Source organism: Hirundo rustica, chromosome 3 (assembly GCF_015227805.2).
Source record: "Hirundo rustica isolate bHirRus1 chromosome 3, bHirRus1.pri.v3, whole genome shotgun sequence".
Lineage (NCBI taxonomy): Eukaryota > Metazoa > Chordata > Aves > Passeriformes > Hirundinidae > Hirundo > Hirundo rustica.
The window spans coordinates 29,437,458-29,462,349 of NC_053452.1; the positions used below are offsets into that span (position 1 = coordinate 29,437,458).

At 39.3% G+C, this 24,892-nt stretch overlaps 2 protein-coding genes across 4 annotated transcripts in view; one reads left to right on the forward strand and one right to left on the reverse strand.

Annotated features, from left to right (window-relative positions):
- BABAM2 (BRISC and BRCA1 A complex member 2) overlaps positions 1 to 14,635 on the reverse strand; it is a 161,843-nt gene extending 147,208 nt beyond the window's left edge. Inside the window, exons 1-2 of one of the 3 annotated variants that reach the window (XM_040059272.2) lie at positions 14,578 to 14,635; positions 11,046 to 11,205 (exon numbers count right to left, since the gene is read on the reverse strand). In XM_040059272.2, the coding sequence (XP_039915206.1) occupies positions 11,046 to 11,173 (128 nt within the window). In that variant the 5' untranslated portion in view covers positions 11,174 to 11,205; positions 14,578 to 14,635. Of the gene's footprint in view, positions 1 to 11,045; positions 11,206 to 12,837; positions 12,955 to 13,990; positions 14,264 to 14,577 lie in introns of those variants that run through there. The other 2 variants (XM_040059271.2, XM_040059273.2) reach the window with 2 other exon arrangements.
- Positions 14,636 to 14,877: 242 nt separating this feature from the next.
- The window catches only part of RBKS (ribokinase), a 78,314-nt gene continuing 68,299 nt past the window's right edge, over positions 14,878 to 24,892 (forward strand). The window contains exon 1 of the mRNA XM_040058082.2: positions 14,878 to 15,042. Within this exon, the coding sequence (XP_039914016.1) occupies positions 14,993 to 15,042 (50 nt within the window). The 5' untranslated portion in view covers positions 14,878 to 14,992. The remainder of the gene's footprint in view (positions 15,043 to 24,892) is intronic.

Here is a 24,892-nt window from a genome sequence, read left to right on the forward strand (position 1 = left end):
CGGTATTTAATCCCATTTAATTAAGAATTAATTACAGAACTCACAACAGATGGGTATGCCATGTACAGAGGCATTAAGAATAATTAAAATGTGTGGAGAGTGGAGGTGAATAAAAGGAAGGCCAGCAGGTGACAGGTTTTTTGCAAGATCACTAAACAGAAAAATGGTTAAAATCACATTTTAGAACATTGACACTGATGACAAAACCCTGAATCAGGCAGTAGTTTGCTGCAGCATTGCACAAAGCTTTACAGGCTCCTACATAGTATTTAGAGTATTGAGCAGCTGCTCCTGAAAACAAACAGATCCAACCAAAATTCTGTCAATCAGGCAAAAATTGAAATGGGAGAGATGGTCTAGTCAACCAACTTCCACCTTCAGTTTCCCTTCTTTATATAGACATATGTGTTACACATACTAGAGAGAGACGGACTTGCTATTAAAAGACACACACCATTGCTTTTGGGAAATTAAAACACAGTTACATTTCATCTTAAATTTAAAGCAACTATATAAAAGTATCTTGTGCTTATTTTAGTAAAACAAATACACCACTTGTATATAAACAAAAAGTGTAGATTTTCTTAGTATGAGTGACGGGTTGCCAAAGCAGATGTTGCAGGTGGGGAGGGCTCTGGACTTCTAGAACACAAATGTCCTTCAGAGCTGCCTGAGTCTTGTGGCAGTTCTGCCAGGCTAAAATATGGTTGCCTCTGCTGGAGGGAGATGTTCAGCCCAGCCTCTCTGAGGTAAGCATACGTATATATTTTGAAATCATCTCAGAGAACTTCTACATTAAATTAGAACACGCATAAATTTCACATGATTCTGTTATTTTTTTAGCACCAAACTCCCTGTTCATTTAGCCTAGTAAGGCTGGGTTTAGAACAACTCTTTTCCAGTCACCATAGCAGGACAGGTTGGAAGGTGCTACCACAAAAAAGAAACCACATCTACTGTACTTGCAAGTGGACTTGAAAGAAAAGCTCTGAAACTATCTCAAAACATTCCATTAATAAAATCTCTGTAATTTAGGGTGGGAGATTATTATTACTGTATCTCAGGAGCTAATGATGATACTAATTAAGAAAAATAATTAAGCATTGACAAAGTTTTCAACAAAACGTATTTTACGAACATGCTTTAGAAATGTCAATAATCAAACTGATTTCCTTTGTGAGCAAGATCTTTTATACTCTGGTAATTGCATGTAATTCTTTTTAAAGACTACACATGGCACACACACGCCGCAAAAGAATGAAATAGGAACAGAAAATGGAAATTTTAATGAGGGAATGATCAAAAATTGAACAGAAATAAAGACAATTGCGATGGCACAACTCTCGTAAGATACACTCTAGTATAGTATGTTTAGGTAAATAAACTAGTGAATTCCCAGTATCATAAACTGCCACATGTTCATGCAAGGAAAAGGCACCCCATTATACTGGAAGACCAGCTGTACCCCAAATTCTTGGAACCCATAAGCAAATTTTTAGCGAAGAGTTTGAGGGAGTGGCAGATGCATCCTTTGGATTTACTTCATCTCCCTTCCCTCCTGACAGATTCAAACCATGTTTCAGATTTTCACAGCTGCCATTCAATTATCCATTACTTTGCAATGAGTAACAACCTAATAATGTGTCACGTGTTGTATTTCTACTGTTCACTAAAGTGAACTCCATTTTTGGAGAAAGAAAAATAGAATCATACAGGGAACATTTTTACTTTTAGATTACTCTAAAAGAGAACCATTCTTCACCAAGTATGAAATTACAGTCAACCACCTGGAGTTTCATATCCTTTCAGTGTTCACAGGAAAATCATATTATACAGCAAATCACAAAAGCTGAGCTATTATAAACATCAGCTTTAATAAGCCACATAGCATTGCTCACAATATTGGCTGTAATAGCCATAAAGACTCCCAATCCACTTTCTAAGTAATTCATTTCATTTTATTGGAAAATGCAGTGAATTGATATCAGGGAAAAACCTCAAGGACTAAAATCATAGGCCATGTTTATATATTTTTCCCTTTTAATAAACTAGATAAACAATAAATAAGTCACATCCCTGCCCGGGATGGGCGGGTTGGAACTATATGATCTTTAAGATCCCTTCCAACCCGAACTATTTTATGATTCTATGGATATTAGGATGTATCCAGCCCTCCTCTGTCTTTTGCATTTCCCTTTTAAAGTTTTCTTCTAATTGCACAGTTTTAGATCTTCTTGGTCACAGATGTCTATATTAAAGGATTTCCTAATTTATAGACTCTCAGGAGAAATTTTTGTTAATACAGCCATGAAGTCAGTTCTTTGGATATGAAAGTTAGGTCAAGCAAGGATCACCACATTTAGAACATAAATCCATAGTTTACAGTCACACACATATTCAAAAGGGCGACATCAGATTAAGTATATTTATATAAAATATTACAAGACTGGAGACACAGCACAAAGCCTATGAAAAGATAACACCTGAATAAAAATATCAGTAGTTCTCCTATTTCTAGTATTATTTTAGATCAATTACAACAATAAAGATATGCAGTAGACTGAAAAGATCAAAAGGAGAAGGAAATTCATAGGTAAATTTACAACAGACCATCCCGTGGAATTGCACCTGCAGAAAGCAAGCCCCACATCACTGCATGCAGTATTTTCTCCAGAAGTCTTGTTCTAGAACCTCTCAGCTCACCTTTTCTTTCTCTAACCTTTCACTCTCACATTAATTCTCACAGCTCACAGCCACCTCAACAGTGCTAATGATAGTCAAAAAAAAAAAAATCTTCTTCCCTGCAAATGCTTGTCCTTGCCCTCACTGTCCAGTTCCCAGTTTTCCCTCAGCATCACAGCAGGAGCTAGGCTTGGCTCATCTCTTATCAGCCTTGCAGGAATAGAAAACCATATAAGACCTCCTACAATGACAAGACTATTTGTAAGCAGTCACCTTTAGATCCCAGTGAAAAGAGGGTCCAGCCTACCCCAAGTTCTTGTAATTCTGAGTCCCCAGCCCATCACAGATGCTTTGACCTGTCTTTATGCCACTTCTATCACCTCCCCTTCACCCCTAAGTTCTGTCCCTTTCTGCACCTATCTAATAAAACTGAATTTTGCCTATGCGCAACAGGTTAAAACTAAAACAACAAAATCATGTACATGGAAGACACTACACCACTAGAAATCCCTGAGGAAATTATTCCTTCTAAGTGTCTTCATTGCCTATTTGCAGTTGGCCTGAAACCATATCACTTTCATAGGGTTTAAGTTAAGGCTTACAACTAACACAGCAGCCTGGAAAAATGGACAGATAATCACCTTTTATTACTTCAAAAGTTTCCCAGTGCAGAAGAATTCTTAACAAAGAATATGAAACAATGTATTACTCACACCACCATCCTCCACCCACCCCCACCCCCCCCCCCCCAAAAAAAAAAAAAAAAAAAAAAAAAAAAAAAAAAAATATATATATATATATATATCCAGGGCTGAAGAGCACAAAAACCCTACAAACTTTTACTGAAGAGACTGAAACCAATACTCTACAGGAAGGGGTAGAAAAGAGAGAAAGAAATAACATAAATTGGGAGACATTTTGACAGGTCAATGGTAGCCCTAACTATAAACAGGACCAATCTAACTAGGTTTTTCTTGTGAAAAAAGAACTGACCATCCAAAACAGAGCAACCATTACTATATGGTATTTTTGGTTTAAAGATATTATTTCAGTGAAGCATACAGTGATGCACAGGAATCTGGAGTTGGGTTTTTTAGGCAATGTAAGTTTAGAGGGCTTTATATTTGGCTTTTTTTTTGTCTCTTTCTCATAATAAATTTCTGCAATTTCCCCAAATAACTCAGTTTTATCATTCTGTACAATAATAAAAATACTCAGTCCTAGTGGTCTAATTGTATTCTTTCAGTCATATACCACAGATTACAGATAAAAGAAACTATGACCTATACTGTGGAGTGATTTGCCTCAGACACAAATTCCCTCCTCTCAGGAAAGACAAAATAAGTATGTTCCCTTTTATTGACTTCTACTTTTCTACGGCTTACTTTTACCTCATGGACTGAACTTAGAATCTTCAATAAAAACATCAACTTCAATAGCAAACTGAACTCTGTTAGTTTACAGATACAGCTCTAAGTATCCTTTTGAGTTGTTCATTTTCAGATAGAGAATAGCTGTTTCAAAGAATGTCTACCCAGGCAGTGCAACACCAGGTAAATGCCTAACACTGTATATCAATAAATAGATTAAAAATAATTATTACATTTTATGATTTTTTTTTTTTGCACACTGCTAGAGAATGATCTTCAACACTTGTTGCATACCGGTCTGTCAGGACAAAGCCTCTGATCATCTCCTGTGTTTTGAAAGCCCCTAATCTCATCAGAAAGTATCTGCAACAAAAAGACTAAAACAAAAATTCATAATATACTGCTTCACCTTCATCACAAGTGTACATTAGTTTTTTAATGTTATGCCATGTAGACATGCAGGCATAAGATAGCATCAGGCATACATGAAATAACTGCATATATAAGACTGAAGAATTACTGACCACCCATCCAGGAAAGTATTCTTCTCTACTAAGGAGAAGGGGGGAAAAAGTGAGCTGTTCTCAGTTTCTGGTGAAATACAGTATGCATCCAAGACACATGGCATGCTAGAGATCTGTCCAGTTCACATTAAACAAATGCAAGGATTTGGAAGTGAAGAAATTGGACTGGATATCAATTATTAGATTTTAGCTGTGCTTATAACAAAAAAATAAAGTCTTGGGAACTTTTTCTCCTGTAGTGATGCGCAATGCCAAGAAATAAGAGATACCTGTTACAACAGAAAGACCTAAGCATGGACCTACACTAACACAAGCCCCATTTTCAAGAAACATTCAAGGAATTCCCAAGACATGGAGAGCAAAGTCACATTTAAACACCTTGTTAAGGTAAACCTTTCCAACAGCATTTGGCATACTATTGGTAGTACATTATGTGATGCTCTCCTTACACAGAAGAGAAACAGCTGAGTCAAATAGTTTCTTTGCATTTGCATTAAATGGTAAAAATTATAAACATAGCATTTACCTTTTTCAAGGTCAAACAAGAGGAAGCTACTCACTGTCCCCATCTAAAAATACCAGCAAAGACATATTGTGCATTATTTAAACAGAAAAAATCTCAGGAAGATGTATGCAGTCTTTCAAATGAGAGTCCAAGTTACTGCGATTATCTAGTGCTACCTTTACTTTTAAAAATAATTTCTTTCTTCATAGCACTTGAAACTAACAAACACAAACATTTTTATTCTGAACAACTTCAAGCACCTTGTTCAAAACTGGTGTAAAAAGATGCCAAATATTGTGACGAATATTTACAAAACCATTGCAAAATGTATGCCCTACACTTTGACCTTTGACCAGACAGACATTTTGCCTTTGTTTTCTCATCATTCAGAAACAAATGCAGGAGAGTGCAACCTTGGAGACAGTCAAGTCTTTTTCTACCAGCACAGAAAAACTACTGTTACAAGTTCCAAGTGCTGCTCCACAGCAACAACTCTATCAAACTGAAGCCACCACAGCTTCAGCCTTTTACATTTTACTTGAGAGATAACAAACTTCTAGTTGTAAGATTCTTTGCAGTGAAGAACTGTAGTTGTCATCAGAAACTGGAATGAAACTACCTACTTTGTGAAAAGGTAACAATTCATGACTTACCCAATTTAGCAGCAAAGGACTCATAAGACCACAGTTCTAGAAACTGCCACATCCTTCCAAGTACACATTTTACACAAAACATAGTTACTTTTTAAAATAGCTTTCCATAGTATTTGTGTTCAGAAGAGTCAGATTCATTAAACTTTATACATAAACAAAATGTAAACACCTTAAAAAAATTACCTATAGACACCAATGTGAATGATAGCTATGAACCTTCCTAAAGCAACTAAAGTAGAATCACTAGTTAATCAAACACAAAAGATCAAGCAAGAGCTTTAAATAACTGCTACAGTACTGTAAAATATTTCACATCTGAAATCAACATTATTTCACAAAGTATGCACATAAAAATGCATATTTACTTTTAAAAGGGAAATGCCTAAAAGAAAGGGAAATACCAAAGCATATTGCAGTCTACTTGATAACAGAAAAAAAGTAAATCGTCACTGCTTCCTAGGAAGCAGGGTAATAAAGTTGTAAATATCTTATTACAGCTTGATAATAAATGTTTATGTTATAATTTACTCCAGAAAGAATTACATTCTTTTGACCACTCTTAATATAGGTTTCTTTCAGGTATGCAACTACTTGCACACATAGCCCAATATCAAGCTGAAAGGCAGAAACCAATAGCGAACAAGACAAGTGAAAAGAACAAAATACTAACGTGGTTTACTACAAACCACTCACATAAAAGTTCCACAAATAATCTTCTCATAAATATGGAATAAATATAACTATGAAAGTATAAATTTTAAATTTTGTTATAAGTGGATATCTAAAAAAAATAGAATCTTAATATATGCAGCTTTAAATCACTGTATTCATTTTGAAATTTTGCCTGGTGGAACACATCAAAGTAATTTAAAAAACAAAATCAAGTTTGTTGAGTAAGAAGAATAGGCTTGCAGCATAACTTGCAGCTCAATCATGGGCCATGATGAACAGCTGTAGGGGAAAAAAAGAGCTCTCAAAGGCAATGACCACCACAACTATGTCTTTCACTCTTGTAACGCACCGTAGGAAAAGCAGCAGTCTCTTAAATAACTGGATTCTACATTATACAACAATTAAACACCCTTCACATAGGAAAATATCCTCTATTTCTAAATCTACATAATAATCACTTTTCCCTATTCAACATCTTTCCCATGATTATATGTGTAAATGCTAAGAAAAATGCCTCAGCCACAATTCAGTTGGTTATGAGTAGATTTTAATATCTAATTAAGATGGGTCAGTATTTCAAAGAGACACCAGTAGAGATTAACTGAATGATACAATAAATGGCATTGACTCAAGTGGCAGCACTATTTTCTTTGGGTCTAGAACAAAGTAATATCCTATGCAAGAGTTAAAAATGCTTTCATCCACTCTGTCATCTTGAAGAATGTCTTTTATTAATGCAACACAGACGCCTGCCAGGGTTTTCTTATCATCAGAATCAATGCTGCTTAAGGTGCCGTATTTCAGATGTGACCTTACACCCCAGTTCTACTTTTGTTTACTGTGGGGCCCTATTTACAAGAAAACTTGGCCACCTAACCTTTTATTAGTATTTCTATTGAAGAGTTTCTTTTCTGTTACACCATATCACTGAGCTCCATTCCCAGGTCTGCATCAGCAGGGCCATAAAAATTCTATAAATAGTACTTGGTCCTGAGAATATCCTCATCATAGATGTAAATATATGTAAGTGTCTTATGAGACTGGTACTGTCTAATAAGTTTGTAAAACACACAGACATTATGAAACTGTAACATATTATTATAAAACATTTACATACTCAAAGACTGCAAAACAATAGGATTTTCTTACTATGACATATTTCCCTCCCACACTTGAAAGCAAAGCAAATTAACATATCATCATACTTCATACATCTAACATCAGCTCTTTAATACAGTTTATAAAACACAACAAAAGTCATCAATCTCAGCAATAAGTCAGAATAAGTGCAAAACAAGTTCCTTACTAAAACTATCTGACATATGGGTTGACTTTTCAAATAATTAAAAGCTTAACATGCTTGCCATTTACAAATCAAAATCAACTGAGGTGATAGGCTAAAATCTGGTAGTTGATCCTCTACTGGCGAAACAGAAAGGAAATAGTTCCCATTTCTGAGAATGCCAAAACCAAGGCTCTGAGCAGGCAAGGCCTTAGAAGTTTATTCAGTATGTTACCACCATTCCTTGTTAACCACAGCTCCTGTTTCTAAAACCTAAGAAAAGAGAATGGATGGATCCTCAGTTTGAACATTTTATTTTGCTATACATTGTAAAGCACTGGTTCATTAGGGAAGCAATGTAACAAAGGTAACTCCTAATTTTCTCTAAGATTAACAGTGTGGCATGTGACAGTGGAGCAACCACATAGCTCCTCCCCAGAAGCTTACAGATGTTTTCAAAATTAATAGCTATTGAGGAGATTACCTTAAATATGATAAGATTTTAAAGGCTACAATAAAATTGTATTTATTATTGAAAATCTTCCACATAACACACCAGCTAAAGCAGAAAATATTTGCATGTTCTGTAATAAACCCAAGCTAGCCTAGGGTTTTAACAGCCTAGACTAGCATGTGTACAACCCCTATCACGCGTCAATAAATGTACAATCACTATTCAGAAGCAAAGTTTCTGAACTGATAGTACTCCCAAGTGGTCATATTCATTTGCAAACAATAACTGCTCTTTATCTAACTTCAAACATTTAATCTAGCACATTTAATCTAACCCTGCCTGGTTCCACTTTCTAAGTTTAAAGCCTGATTTCGACCCATTGAAACTGAAGGGAGTTTTGCAATTGATATCCTGAACTTCATCCCCATTTCTTTAAAATTAGTTCTTCCCATTTATGCCGAACTTCAATGGCTTCACGGCTGTTTCTTCATGTTGATATCACCTACATTTGCCTCTTCTGATTATTTTGTCTGCATTATTTTGTTTCCTTTTAAAAAGGTGTAATGAAAGTGAAAGTACACAGGGGTTTGGATCCTCTGGTGTAGTGAGGACAGAGAAGGAGAGTACCCAACGGCCTTCAATTCATTTTTGAACTCTTCATGCCCTACAAAGTTTTCCTCTACAGTCAGTATGCAGCAACAAATTTAAATCTACTAACAAGGCTGTGGGTTGGGGATTTTGTTATTTATCAGCTGACACGAGACTCTGAGAAACAGAGTGCCAAAGAACTCCTGTATCAAAGGTTAGGGACCACTAAACTAGATCCTGAGTATTACATCTCTGTAATACTGTGATTCATCCATCATATGGTAAATAATTTTGCACTGGTTACCAGTTCAGTGACAGCATAAAGCTTTAAATCAAAAGAATTTTGTATTTCCACAGTGACATATGAATTCAGAATTTCCTATTATAAATAACCAACAATTTATTTGTAACAAACAAAAATCTTTCCTAAAAAAACATGCATGAAATTTACATTTCAAAGAAATTTCAAGCAATTGTTAATTAATTCTGTTTACAGCAGAGGTTTTAAGAAACTAGTTGTACCAAAAAAAGGAAAACCTTCAAAATAATTCTGAAACGAATGACGAATCTTGATTATCCTGACTCCATCTCCTAACAACCTCAAGCTAAAACAAGAGACTCAGCATAATGAGGTTTATGTTAATGTTCCAGAAGAAGGAAAAAAGTATTTCTAACATGTCCATTTAGGTGGGCCAGTGTCTTTAAACAAGCTATGAGACAACCTCTGTCAGGTGCTGTACTTGTGTGCAAACTCCATGTTAACAGAGTTACTCTAAAACTTGGATCACCGGGTCTGAGTAACAGGTGCAGCTGCTGGCAGCTTTAACTTTTTTAAAGAATAAACTTCTGGAAAACATTCATGTTTTAACAAAGCAAATACAAGATCTTCTTGGCAAGATCAGTGGCCAAAAACTTTATAGACACCTATTAAAAATACACATGAAAAGAGGCAGCTAGAAAACACCTCTTTTTATTCTCTTAATCTTCTTACTTTAAAGGCAGGCAGCATAAGCATTCAGTGGGTAGACAGCAAACCCCTGACCTACTTCCCAATAAACAGTTGTGCTTTCTCCCTGCTTTTCTTTGTATTCCTTTCTCTTAGATTTCAACTGGAAAAATGTAAGAGCTCCCATCACAGCTTTCCTAGAAGACTAGTTCAAGGGAAAGCAAGATCTAGCATGAAATGACAGCAGCAGATGCAGAACTGCTCAGCCTGTCTTATGTAATTTGCAAGCCTAAATGTCAAGCCAGTCAACACTAATAACAAAGTCATGGCTTCTTAGACCTCCATGTAAATCTGCACTCTGCCCCAGCACCTCACAGGGAGGGAACGGCTCCTTTCAAACTAACCCTAGAATGCAAACCTCTTTCCTGAAAAGGCATTGTTACAACCAGAAAAGCACCTCTAAAGCTTTTCATGAAACCATAATAAAACAGCGTGCAGAAGCACATTAAACAAAGTTTTCAGCAGAACTGTATTATAAACAACAGTGATTTGTGGAGGTTCTCCACATATTTTGTTATTTTTATTATGCTATCATTCAAAACGATACACAAAGCAGTAGTTTGTACAAACAAGATGATTCGTATATCTAAAACAAAAGTAATTTCAGTCTCTGAGCTCCTGTAACAACAACAACAAAAATACCCGAATCAAAAAGATGCTATTAGATGCCCAACTCTTTAAGAATAAAGCAATTTCTGATATGTGTCATCTAAACACTTCACTCTCCTCATGTATTATTCACAGAGGTTATACACCAAAGTCTGTTTGTATATGCAAATCCCAAAATTCTGTTACCTGCAAACTAATCTGAACACTTCTAGAATTAAAAATAAAATACACAGCTTGGCTTATTTCAAACACTTGGCCCTATAGCCATTTGATGTACTGAACTTGAGGAAGGCTAGATAAAGGAAAAGTTACTTTTTCTTTTGGTTTGGCATATTCATGACTACAGGTAAGGTCGCACAAATTTGTCTTTCAATTTTTGGTTTACAAAGAAGACTGAGTAAGCAAGTGATAAACAACAGAAAAAAGTGTTTGTAATTACCACCCTGCTGAAAACCAGCACTATCAAATGGCAACGATCCGAGTGTCTTAACAAGATTATTATTGCCAAAAATATGACAAATTTAGTCTCCCAAACTACAAAATGGTAGCAAGACAAAAAATAATGTAGCTGGTATGTCAGCTAGTATGTCACCTCCAGCTGTGTTCAAAATGCTTAAACACATGAACCTAATGAAACTCAGTTTTGAAAAGACATCTTAACTGTGAGGGGTTGGGTGTTCTCTTTGGATAAGGAACTCACCCAGACTTCAAGTCGGTAATCCGTAAACAATTAGTAGCATCTAATCCTACTTTTCCATTTCTGACCACACTGGAAATGAAGGGCGAAAGTGCTGGAGAAATTCTGTTCAAGGCCACTTCAGGTGACATTTTAGTATATTCCTCCTTCCTTTTGCCTTGAGCTGCAAAGGAAGAAAATAAAATTTAAAAATATCCTACTTATTTGATGTAGATTCACATGTACTCTGCAAACACCAACACAAAAAAAGCTAAGCACGCAAAAGATCAGGAGTGTAGAGTAACTGAAGTGTGTGCAGCTTTATAGAGAAAAAATAAACAAAGGTAGGTTTTTTTCTCTCCCACCCCTGCAACATTCAATGAAGCCTGTTTATTCAGTATCAACATAAAGCCAGAATTATGTCCTAGCCACCTTTAATTAAGGTCCTATCCCTCTGAGAAAGAGACATAAAATTGAGGGCCACTCTGACACTTCATAGCCTAGCCCTTCTTGTGGGCATTCCCAGCCAGTCTGTAATTGACAAGTCACACTTGTTCTGCTTCCCCAGCAATCAGTGGAACTTACATTAACTGCAATGGGCCCAGGGAGATGATACCTCTCTGTATTCTCACCTGCAATTTCTTAAAGCACTATAATCAGCATTACTTTTATACTACTTCATTAGGTAGCAATTTATAGGACTTCATGACGCCTTTTAAAAGCAAACTGCTTCTCCTTCCATGGTATCACCACACTCTTTGAAAGGCATCTTAATCTTCCTTCACATAACAGATCAGGAAGCTGATGTACACACATTTTAAGCACAGCTTGTTCAGAAGTGCTTGCAATTGCAGCACCTTATGCTAAATAAATTAGGCCATTCGTTTAGCACACTTTAGGAACCTGCTGCTTTCTAGGTGAAATGCAGAAACTGAGCATACACACACTTTAAGTCATTGCACCACAAAAAGACCAGAGAGTACATGGACAACAACAGACTGTGGTAGGAGAAGTGGGAGAAAAGAAGGGTAACAAACCTATTAAAATGCTTACGCATTTGATCACATTCTAAGGCAGAGAGCCTCATCTGAAAATTAACTGAACTTGGTAATCTTGGATAACAAGGCTGTAAATAACTGTAGATAACATGAACTTGCCACTGATAAGTGGGACAGAAGAGCTCATGCATAAACCCTCAGCATTAAAAAATATTTTTTAAAATAACCATTTAATTGGAAAACACTAATACACACTGCATTTACTTTCTTAAAAATGCTGCATATGGACTCCTGTATTAGTAAGTGTTCTATAACTAGAGTGTGAACAACTCATGGCAATAGTTGCAATTTTCTGTTGTTTCTCACACTCACTTTACAAGCATTAATTAGTAACTAATGGATATTCCACAGAATCTACTAAATCTCTGTAACTGGGAACAACATTAAATTTCACATTCTGTTCTCATGAAAGCCATTCACACTGGAGTAGCAGAAAGCAATGCTCAAGAGTGTTTGTCCTAGATATTCAGAATGTATCTCAATAAAGCAAAGGCCGGGCACTTTAAGGCAAACAGAAAGACTAATAAAGTAAGACTTCCTAAAAACAGTAATTATCTTTAATACACTGGCTCCTACATTTTATGGCAGTGAAGAGGCTGGAGACTAAGTATCCATGCCCTGACACATAACGTGTTCTCATATATGATTGGTTTAATTGACAATAGAACAACTTAAGTTTGTTTAGCAAACACCTACAGCAATTTAAAGACACCACCTCCAGTTTGCTACTTTTCTACTAAAAAATTCTGCCTACTCACCTTTATTCCTCCCCAGAGGGACTGAGAGAACACAAGCCCATACGTGACATATTTTAATGCGAAGTTCAATGGCTTAGATTGAACTGCTAATAAAAGTTAGTTCAAGCTAAAATACTTCACACAAGAGCAGTTACAACAGGGCACACACTTCAGTCTGCCTGCCCTGCTGTAGGGTAGAGCAATTTCAAGCAGGGGTCAGCTGGACTGATGAAGTTAAGAACTTAAACCACGAAAACATGCTGAAAAACAAGCTATCCTTCTAGAAATCCTGAAGTTATACATGAAGATTGCAGAATTGGTTCTGATAATTTTAAGGAGACTGTAAGTGTTATGAGGGTGAAAGTGTGATGTGATCCACCTGGTGATCACAGCTGAACAGATGCACCTTCCAAAATGAACTTTAAAATGAGATTCCTTATCTTTTTGTTAATAAAATTTGCAGATATAGTCAAAACAAGATTTAAATGACTGTTAGGCATTTTTCTGTATTTTATTGCATCATTTTTTAAAATCACAGTACCTTCTATTTAACAAGCCAGATACACAATACTTAAAGGGTTGCTATCAAGTAAACTCACTTGTTTTGTAAACAAAGGGCTTTGCAAACTAGAACACAATTTGTAAGTTTCCTAAGTTTCAGCTGTCATATACATTTTTTTTTCCTCAGCTTAAGTTTCCCGCAGTACTGGAAACTGAACACAAACAAACCTAGAGGAATTAAGAAAAACAAAATTCACTGGACTGTTTCCCTCCCAAAACAAAACCTTTGAAAGAAGCAAACAAACTAATAGCTGAATCCTCTTACATTCAGCTGGCTATCACTGTGACTTCTGACTAATGGTACACAGGCTTCACAGTAACCATGAACTCCCGACTGCTCTGGGCATCGGAGAGAGCCGGGATGCGAGATACTCTGACCTTCCACCACCGGCCATACCATAATGAGGATTATGAGAAGATTTAAAAAGGAAAAGGTGAATATTGTGATGGAGACCTGGAAGGGTGACAGGACTTCTCCTGTCTAACCCTCTCGGGGTGGCCGACGGCAAGCTGCTTGTGTGGTTTTCACTTAGGGGGCGGGTGGCAGGAACTTGCGTCTGCGTGTGAGTAGGGAAAAGAGGGGACCCACGACCGCCGCCTCCTGCAGCCGTACCCGAACACATCCATGGAATGCGATCAGCAATGTGGATCTGCGGAGCGCCGGGTAAACGCCGAAGTTACCTAAGCCCTGGCCCAGAAGAACGCTCAGAATCCCATAACGGGTAAGACTGGAAAGCACCACAGCGGGCCATGTGGACCAACCTCCCTGCCCAAGCAGGGTCATCGTAAAGCACATAGCACAGGATTGTGTCCTAGCAGTTCCTGAGTATCTCCAGTGATGGAGACTCCACACCCTCTCTGCACAATCTCCTCCAGTGCTCGGTCACCCACAAAGCAAAGAAACTCCTCCCCACGTTAAGGGAGAACTTTCCGTCCATCCGCTTCCGTTCCGGGCTGACCCTTGCCAAACCCCGCTCCCTCCCTGGCCGGTGCCGCCACCCGCGGCGCTGCGCCCGCCCCGCCCCGCCCCAGCGGCGGTGCTAACACTGGCCTCCGCCGGCTCCGGGCCAGACCCTTGCTGGCGCCGGGTGCCCTTCCATCCGCCGCTGTCCCGGGAAGGGCTGTGGCGTTGCTCGCTCCCTCCCGCTCTCCCTGCCCGGCTCGTTCGCCCCATCCCGCCCGTCCCGGCCCCGCCATTACCTACGGCGGCCGGAACTCGCCGCTTGGCAACGGCGTGCACGCCCCCGCGCCCGCCGTGCGCGCCCCCGCCCCGCCGCGCGCCGTGCGCGCCTCCGCTCCCCCCGCGCCGCCGCCGCCGCCGCCGCCGCTCCCCCCAGGGCCGGAGGGGTCTTCACCGGCCCAATATTGGCGTCCGCCGCAAGTGCCTGTGCGGGCCGTGCCGCCGCGCAGGCCGCGGGGCGGCGGTTCGGTCGCGGCCGGAGCGGCGCCAGGCAGAAGGGACGGGAGAGGGGGCGGTCGTGGCGGCAGGCATTCGGCAGAGACAGCCCTGCCGGGCCAAGGTCCCCGCAGACGGTCCGTCGCCCATGGCAACCCGAGAAGCCGCGGCGGGGCCCGGGGCGGGTCAGGGTCAGGGTCCAAGGGCCGCCCCAGCGCCATGGCCGCGGAAGTTGTGGTGGTGGGATCCTGTATGACCGACCTGGTCAGGTTAGTACTGGATGGCGGTTTTCTGCCCGCACTGGGCGGAGCGACCCTGAGGTCTTGGGAGCGCAGGGCGTCATGGTGCCCGGGAGCACGCCGGGCCTCCCCGGGGTAGGCCGGGATGCGCCTCGGGCCGAGCCAAGCGGGTGTCACGTCTCTCCCCAGGCCGCGATGGCAGAAGCAGGGTCGGCGCCAGGAGCGGCGGGCGAGCGCTCGACCCCGGGCAGAGGGAATCGCGCCTGCGGCAGAGGAAAGGAGAGCGCAGGCACAGATTGTTCAGAGGGGTTGTGGAGTCTCCATCACTGGAGGCGTTCAGGAACGATCTGGATGCAATCCTGTGCCATGTGCCCTGGGGTGACCCTGCCTGAGCAGGGGTGTTGGACCAGGTGACCTGCTGTGGTCGTCTGCAACCTTATCCATTCCGGGATTCTGAGACTCTGAAGGGGGGCGGCTGCCCCCGGGTGATGTCAGCTGCAAATAGTACTTTGAAAGAAGAGTGTGGGAACGGGGAGAGGTTTGAACGTGTTTCGTGCCGGAGCTTTGATCATCTGTCTGTGACTCTGGAGAGAGGAGAGGAGAGACTTGTGTTTGTGTTTTCAGCTGTGCGGGGTGGGTCGGTGTTGGCCTTGGCCCGGGAAACAGCGTTTCGTAGGCACCCGCACTGGAAACCTGGAGCTCTGATGCTCGTTATCAGCAAAGGGTTCTGAAACGATTTTATGAAAGTAAATAAAGCTGGTCAAGCGTAACACATTTTCAGTTCAAAGCACACTTGTTTCCACTGGAAAAGCGAGAAAATAAGGTTAATATTGCAAAGAAACCAAAGTTAGCTCCATGAATCAGTCGGTTGTAAGTTGATTCCTTGCATACAACATTTTGTGTGACACTTTTAAATGACATCGACGGAAAGGAGGAGAGAGGGAGGGCTTCCCAAGGTATTCATATCCAAATATGTCAAGAAATGCATATAGGAAGCCCCCAAAAATTTTGCAGCTCTGCACCCCAAAGCTATTTTTAAAATTGTTTTAAAAGGTTTTTAAATTAATAATTTATCTTTAATAATTTTCTGAGCATTTTGCTTTTCAAATTAAATACTTGAGTCTCATTGTCTTTTTTTCGTCTTTTTTGTATGTAGGTAAGGTTTGGAAACTTTGAAAAGTTGAAGTATGGAAGTTCATGAAAGCTCTTTGTTCCAGTAGCCCAGGCTTTGTAGTGAATATTAAATAACAGGAGAATTCAAGCAAAATTGCAAGAATTCACAATTTAAATTCTAACCTGAACTGGCTGGCCTTGTCACTCCCAGTAAACTTGCAAATAAGTCTTTGATTTGCACTATTTTAAACACATCTCCATACTTTATATGCAGCCTTGGTTAAAGTAGGATTTAAAGTGTGTGTATGTGGACTGCATCACCTTGTCCTGCTAGGAATTCTGCAATAAACAAAATGTCCTTTATCAACAGACAATTGTCCCAAAGCCTCTGGGTCAAGAAAGTGCAGAAAACATGATTAGAGGAACATGCTGAGGAGTGAGTACTGCTTAGGCATAGACTTGTGTTGCAGAATGATGAAGCCCCTTAAATAATCATAGAACCTGTGTCAGAATGATTTAATGCTCTGTGTAATTTGCAGAACACACTGGCAGCTTTCCAAGAAGAATAGTTGTCTTCTAAGTCAGAGTAAGAACTGTGGAACTGATCTTGATGTTATGTGTGAATGAGCTCTCAGTTGCTTATGACGTTGCACTGAAATATAAAACATGGCGCTCTAACCTCAAGACATTCCTTTTCCTGTCTATCTAAAATGTGGGGAAAAAAACTAGTCAAAAAATTGCCAGTTTAAGCATGGCTGACAACTGCAGCTTTGGGCTTTTCTTGACACTTAAAACAAACAAGAAAAAAAACTCCTTACTCTTTTTTGTTGTTTTTTTTTTTTTTTTTTTTTTTTTGGCTGCAAGTTTGATATGATAGAAATACAGTCATTTATTATTTATTTGAAGGCTTATTAACTGGCTATACTGTAACCAGAAATTACATCATGAGCAGGAGTGACAGATGCTGCTGCACTGAGATTAAGTGGCTGAAGACAAGCCATTTCATTTTTCAGTCAGCTGAGAGGGTTTCTTAAATTGTGCAAATGCTATCACAAGTACGTATCTGACTCACCATTATTAGCCTCTGCTTTAAGTAGCAGTGAAGGGCTTTTTATAAGTGATAAGCTAATCAGCTTCAGTTGAAAAAGATGGGATGGCTTCATTCTTTTCATTACTAGCACAGAACTTCGGGCACTTAATAAAGTAAGAAGAGCAGTATGTTTAAATTTAGCTGGCAATAGTTTAATCTGACCAAAATTTCCATGTAGTACCTATGCAGACATTGTTTAAGTGTATCCAGGGTTAGGAAAATCTGGGTAAAATTACCGGAAAGTACTAAGCAGTAGGCTTGATTGTGACTAGGGGTAACAGGAAACTATAAACAAGCTTTATGAAATACAAAAACTATCAGGTTAGGATTAAATTCTAGGAGCAGTACTCTTGACTGTCTTTGTATATGGGGTTTAGAGGGGGCTGCATATTCCGAATTTAAAGCTAGGGTTCATTTCAGCTGCAGTGAAGGAGCATCAGAGTTTTGTGAGTTTGTCATTTGTGCTGATGTTTCAGTTTATAAAAGACATGGACAAGAGTGATCATGTTAAATGCCTATCACCCATTTGGAGGAGCCTGAATAAATTTGTGAGTTACAGAGTGGAAGCCAGACACATTTTTGTATACATTGTGTTTAATGGGCATATTCACCACTCAAGACTAAAGCTTATCTTTCTTAGGAGGTAATAATATTGACTGAGACTCTGCCAGAGCCTAGACAATGCTGTGTTATAACTCAAACTGGTAAAATACTCTGTTGGCCCTTTAGGACACAACCTTGGCCCTCTGACTGGAGGGCTAGAAGCTCAGGGTCAGACTTCAAGTGTGGCAGACTTTAAATGTTAAACATTCCCAGGTCTGTAGAGGCAAGGTACCAAAAAGCTTCAAGCCACTGTTGGACATATGGCAGCCAGATTCACCATTAAAAAAAATTAGCATATATTGTTTTTACTCAGTACGGTAAAATAATGATTTAAAGGAGTGTAACCTCTGTGTGAAATGGAAATGTACAGTTTGAAATGTGCTGAATCGTATATAATGACCAAGACAGAAAAGAACAGGGACTTTTGGTAGAAGAGAGATACTCAGATGTAATTCTGAGAAATAATCAAATTCAGAATAAAGGGTAGTGTGTCTTAAAAGTCTTCTAAAAGGAATTGCCCCAGTGGTTTGCTTTTAAAACACTGTTCTCATTGGAAATTCTTTTCTTATTGTCCTGTAGCGCTGCAGTGGCAGAATGTGGGTTTTCTAAAGTGAGCTTCATATGATCAAAACAACCTCACGTACATACATGCAGTAAACCACACTCTTCTGGCTTAATAGGACCAGGAGCAAAACATATTTGTGGTCACAATCACAATCAACACTTCACTGGCAATAGCAGGCAATAGTAGTAGAAACAAAAACAGCATTATTCTATATGATCTAGATATCAAACCAGATGGGTACCATCCACAGTATTATTTAAATAGATTCTCTTCTGACTCATATTTGCAGACTGGTCGTGGCATTGGCATTTTAATTCATATTAAATCAGGACAAGAGTAAACATATAAACCAATGAGAGTCAGACACACTAAATCAATTAGAATAAACAGGAGAAACTTTGGCATGGCAATTGAAAACAGCAGAAGCATAGAACAAAATGTAAGATGGGAAAACAGTGTTTGGATAGTCACAACAACAACAAGTCTTTCACTGTAACTCAAGAGAGTGACACCACAGTCCAAATAGTGGAAAACTGCATTTTTTAGAATGTTCAGAATTTCAGGCCTTCGTTTTCTGTTGACCTCTTTTCTCTTGTCATATTTCTTCACTCCCTTTATGGAGCATAGCTTAAAGTTCTGCTTCCAGCCCCCCGTTTTAACAACCACTGTTAATAATTACTGCAAGTACTAAACTGATTGACTGTAAGCATTCAGCAAGACAGAAGGGCAAGGCAGAGAAAGCACTGAGCTCCATACAAAGCAGTGTGTTGCTGATCTGCAGTGGACAGCGGTGGCAAATACACAATGGTATGAGCATCCCAAACACATCAAATCCTCTTTGCTAACGGAGCACAATCTCTCCTCTGCTTGGGTCAAATGGCAAAGGTATCTCGTTGGTGAGATTCTGTGTCTTCCTTTCAAGTCTAGTGGTGATTATTGTCTGTGGAAGTGCTGAAGTAAATGGCTCATTGGCACATTGGAAATGTCCATGATCTAAAACTGTGTCTGTACTTTCTTTTTTAAAAGTGCAGTATTTAGAACAATAATTGCAGGTGGGTTTTTTTTTGGTTTTGTTTTGTTTTTTTTTTTTGTTTTTGTTTTTGTTTTTTGTTTTTTTTTTTTTTTTTTGGGTGGGAATGTGAAAAAGGAATTTTCTTACGTTTCTTTTGAGTGATCAGAGGAAGTCTCGCATATGACTTCATTTTTGTCTTTGCTTTGTTTCCAGATCTCACACATGTTCTTGTTTCCACCATTTTTCATGCATGTCACCAACTTTTAATGTTTTTTGCCTTGCTTTATTTTTTTTTTCCTGTTCAGCTTCTAGCAGCGAAGAGTTCTAGAATCCTTCAAACCCATTTCGTTTGTGTTTTTGTTTTTATCTGTAATGCTTCCCCTGCAGCAGCCACTCCTCATTTTAGACAATCTGCCATTGCCAGCAGCATGGGAAAACACAACTGTGAAGGAATACAGGCTTAGTCCAGTTGGGGAAATTAATCTTTGGATCCAATGAAAGACATCAAGGCATGAGAGAATGTGTCATCTGTGAATTGTTTCATTTATGTAATAGTGAAAAATCTGGGCTTGATTTCAGACCTAGTGCTGTCTGCCCCTTGTCTTCTTCTCTGACCTATCGAAGTTTGGGTGCATTTTAAATGCAGGATGTACAGGCTCAGCATTTTGTTGTTTTGCTCTGATTTGAGAGAAACTAAATGTTCAGAGAAACTCATGTTTGCATTCTCTTGTGTGGCAAGAAGAAAGCTGTGTCTTGGGGGCCCAAAAAGAAAAATGGGATAAAAATCAAGTTGATGAAATCTTTACTAATGGCATTCAGTAAGAAAATTGTCTTCTGTGCTTATACAGCTTTTGAGTATCTCTACTGGTCCAAACACCGGTGATATGGGGCCTGATCCAAGCTCATTCATGTCAAAAGAAGCTTTTCACTGCTGTGAACTGAAATTAAATTGTCATCCTCCAGCAAAATCTGAGTGATAGTTTATTTTAGGGTGAGCAGTTTAATATTCTAGCATGTTAAAGATATTTGGTCTTATACCCCAGACTTGAAAAGCTTCCAACAAAGTTCCTCTAAGAAAAAATGACAGAATACTGAAGAGGTAAAAAGGAGGGAAAATGTCTGCTTGGGTGCTTCTTAAATTAACACAAAATAACTGGGGCAAGGCCACCAGGGACTTTTTTTAACTCATTACAAGGGCTGCATTTGCAACTAAGGTTATGAACCCCAAGCAAGAGACAGTGCACCATTGATCCCAGCTGGCACTTTCTGAAAGAAACTGTTGTTGTGCCACAGAGGATGCTGTGGGCCCTCTCTGAGAAGGACTGCTGGTGCTAGAACACCTGCTCAGCCCTTCTCTTTGGCTCTTATCCATGGAAATGGGTTTTTTCCTCCCCTTCCTAAAGGGAAATGTGGACGTTTAAAAAGTCTCGGGAAATATGAATGTGAAAGTGGTCACACAATGTCTTTCAAGGTAAGCACAACGAAAGTGTTGCTTTCTGGATTCTACTTAATTGAAATGTCCCTGCCCTTTCATTGGGTGTCTTCATTTTGTATCCTATGCTACTGTGCAGTGTAATTAGGCACTGTTTTTACTTCCAGAGGCAATTCCATTTCAGCAATAACTAATATGCTTCTTGGTTTTTAGACTTGTTTATCTAGTAAATTTTAATAGTATGTATTTAGTAGTCCTTTTGAGCTGAAGAGTATTCCTTGTGGTACTACAGTCAAGCCTGTACTACATCAGTCCCGGTCACCAAGAACAGCACTATTTGCCCTGCTGTGCATTGGGAAAGCATTTTGCCATTTGAGGACAGGAGGAAGGGCAGTTTGCTTTGTAAAAAGATAGGAGTAAGTAAAGAGAATTGGAGTAAGGTATTAAAAATGGAAAAATAATAAGAATTACCATAGGTTTTACTGCAGAAAGTGTGAAGATCCTGCCTAAAGAGTTGAAGTTGAGACAAAACGCAGGGAAACTACAGTCCTCAACAGTGACAGGGATCAGTTGTCCAAAGGCCCCTTGCTTTTCTGCATCTCTTTCTGTCAGCTCTGCCTATCTGCTTGCTTTCTGCAATTTTCTCACACAGCTCCATGGCAAGATTCAAGGAAAAGCACTGTTCTAGTCCTGCTGTCTTCTCCCAGCAGCAGTATTTTGGAAGATACGGCACCGAGTGAGTCCTCTGTTACCTCCTCCTTCCCATGAGTTCCCAGCTGTCTGCTTCTATTCCTACCAGCTGCTGTGTCTGGTCCGCTTAAGTTTGTAAATTGCTTTGAGATCCTTCAAGATAAAAAGGTTCTTCTTGAGTGAGATCATTATCGCCTTGTACATTTCTCCACTCCCTTTTCTCAGTTCAAGCTTCTTTTCTCATCTCGACTTGGGGTCCGGCATAGTACTTAGTGTTCCCAGCTCGTGGCAACACAGAGCTTACACACAAATTTCAGCTTCCAATCCGTGAGTTGTTTGACGCCTCTTAGAGTACTTCAGAGCTGAAGGTTAAATATATGTCTTTTCTTGAGCTGATGCCAAAATGCTTAGCACTTACCATGCTGAGATCGTACTTCTACATTTGCGTCTGACTTCATGTTATTTTGTGTGCTTCAAGAGACTGTGGAGTTCTCTTCCTCCCACTTCTGAAATACTTACTCATTCTAGGAAGCATTCCAGCTACAACGTTGCTCTGAGATCCTACACTGGTTCTCATAGCCATAGTTTGTTCATGTTCTTGTGGTTAAACTGTACTCCTGTCAGGGCAGGGATTTGACTTCTCTGTGGTGTGGTGAACTTACAAAGGGGAGCCCTGACAGGAGTTCAGAGGGCTCTCTGTTCAAAGGTTCATAGGCAGTAACACAGTGTTTAGGCAGGAGAACCTTATTTCTGTTCAGCTGCAAGTCTAGTTATTATCTCCATCTTATACAGTTTAACTGGCTAGTAAGAGAGTTTTTCACTGTATGGTATCTGTGTTTATTCCCAATATCATTCACATTCCAGTGAAATTTTCCTCTTTCCTATGAAAGTGAGGTCACCTTAAACCTGTGTTTATGATATTGCAGTCATTTCCATGGCAGTAGACTATGATATCATCAGTGGAGGATTATGCCTTTCCTATGTGTGTTAGTAATTAAAAGTTATGGTTTGTGAGATAAAACTAGTATTTACCAAGCTTTTAGCTTTAATCCATGTGAGGCTGGGAAACTATTGCTTAATCCTCTAGAGAGTTCACTTGGGTAATGGAGTAAATGAATCTAGAAACATTTTGATCCTAGCAGGTGATATGTTTTTGGGGTATGTTTTCCTAATGAGAGAAGAAAATCAGCTACTCCATCTTGTGTTCTCTCGCCTGGCCAAGAACACTTGTCTGAACCCAGTGGCACTCCTTAAAATTTTGTTAATTCAGAGCTACTTAAATGCTTTACTCAAAGATTCACAATTTTCTGCTCTTGCTAGAATGTAATTTTTCACCTTTGGAGGTCAATAAGCTGTTTGACACTACCCACAAAAGTAAAACAACGTGAACATCAGTCTTTTCATCTTTTTAGTGGGTGCCCTATTTGCCAGCTGTAAGTAGCTGAATCTCTTTGCTGAACCTTCCTGAGGGTGTACACACTTTCTCATGGGCTGGTGACAGCAGAGGCCAGTTTCAACACCATAACGGCAAAAGAAAATTCATCCATTTAAAATGTAGAGCCCGGTCTTAGAACAGTTGCTAATGCTGTAAGATGAAAGTGGGGGACTCAAATGTAATTTATTTCATCCCTTGAAATACTTAAAAAATTTTAAGCCAAGGAAGTAGACTTTCCTCAAAAAGAGCATGAAAAGAAAGGAAAAAGATATTAAATGAATGTTTGTAGAAAAAGGATATCATCAGTCTGGGTATCGTAACATGGAGACAAAATTATTAGTAATTTTTGGTGATGGACTTTGATTTCAGAAACACACTACATCTCTGCACATTTCAGCCTATTTTTCCACCTAACACAATTGAGCTCTCATAAAATAATCTCTTTCAATGATCTGGGTATGACCATTTGGAAAAAATATCAAAATTGTCTGCCCTAAGTATGTACAAACTAGCATGTGTCCAGTTACAAAGAAAGTCTAGGATGTGAAAGGGTTCTTCCTGAAATTCTTATCGTATGAGTGACTACAGCAGAAGGAAATTCCTTTTCCCATTGTTGTTCACTGAAATGGAACCAGGCTGGAATAAGGATAGACAAAATGATTGTACATATTTTTTGGAGACTAAAATTACTAATGCCATAACAGACCTGGCTCTTTCTTGCTGACAATACAGTCAGGTGATGTTACATCTCCTGAGCATGCATCTTTCCCATCATTCTGCGTTCCTTCTGAGGCTTCATCTGTCTGTGGAAAACCCAGAGTTGATACCTTTGTTGAAGAAAGTGAAAAGTCAGGAAGAAAAATCATTGTGATCAGGGAAGAGAATGTTGAGATAAAAGCTTATTTACCAGTTGTCCAATATCATGGTGAAAAGGAGTTTGTGTTAAGTTGTGCTACAAAAAGATGTCATGTTATCTCAGTAATGCTCTGAGATATGGCCATTGCTTCACATTATAACATCCCACTTTAGAGAGAGCACAACTATCGCCTTTTGCTCTCTGTAGGGTTGTTAGCAGCTGAGCAGTTCCAAGCAAATAGCATGCAAAGCAGCAATACACTGGGCACTGGCAGTGTCAGTACTGCAGGGATTCCTTGGGCTTCTGCTATATCCCATGATACACATTGAATATTATGTTGTGTCATGAAGTTATCTATAATTTCTAGCCCCAGTAAATACTTTTTTTCATATAACTTCCACAGATTTTTAACTTGTGGTTATTGTCCTACTATTACTGGAAACTGTTTTTGACCATTAAAAATAAAACATCTCTAGCCTTTTCAGTCTGGAGGTGTCAGACATGCAAGATTCACAACAGTCAAATGTTGTCTGAAGGAACTCCTTTGAAAATATTTGTAACAATAGGCAGGTGTTAGGCACTAGATTTTAACACCCGACACCGAGAATATTGTATTTTCTCCCCCTTTGTGAGACACAATGGTATGATTAATATTTCATTTTGTCTTGGTAATGAATTACTTGCTAGCTGTACTGTTAATGGAAATAACCATTTTCCTAGATGCATTTCTAGACATAAATATCTTTGCGTGAATTTTAGTACTCCTGACAGTAAAGAGCTGCTAGCACAAATCAAAAGCTGCAATAAAAATCATACAAAGTTGATGGTACCAAATTTGTGTGAAAACACTCTGGGCAGGCATATATATTATGTTTCCTCTAGGAGCTGTCTGAGCTGTTCTTTCCATAGGAGCTTACCAGTAAGGTTTTGTTTGCTTGTTTTATATGGCTCCAGTTGTTAGCTTCTATATCAAGCTGCAGTAAGTTATTAGATGCTGACATCCAGGTTCCCTTGGGGATCCTTGTATCATATACTTCGAGCCTGAAGAAAATACAAAATTACTTTTCACTAGTATGTTGCCAAA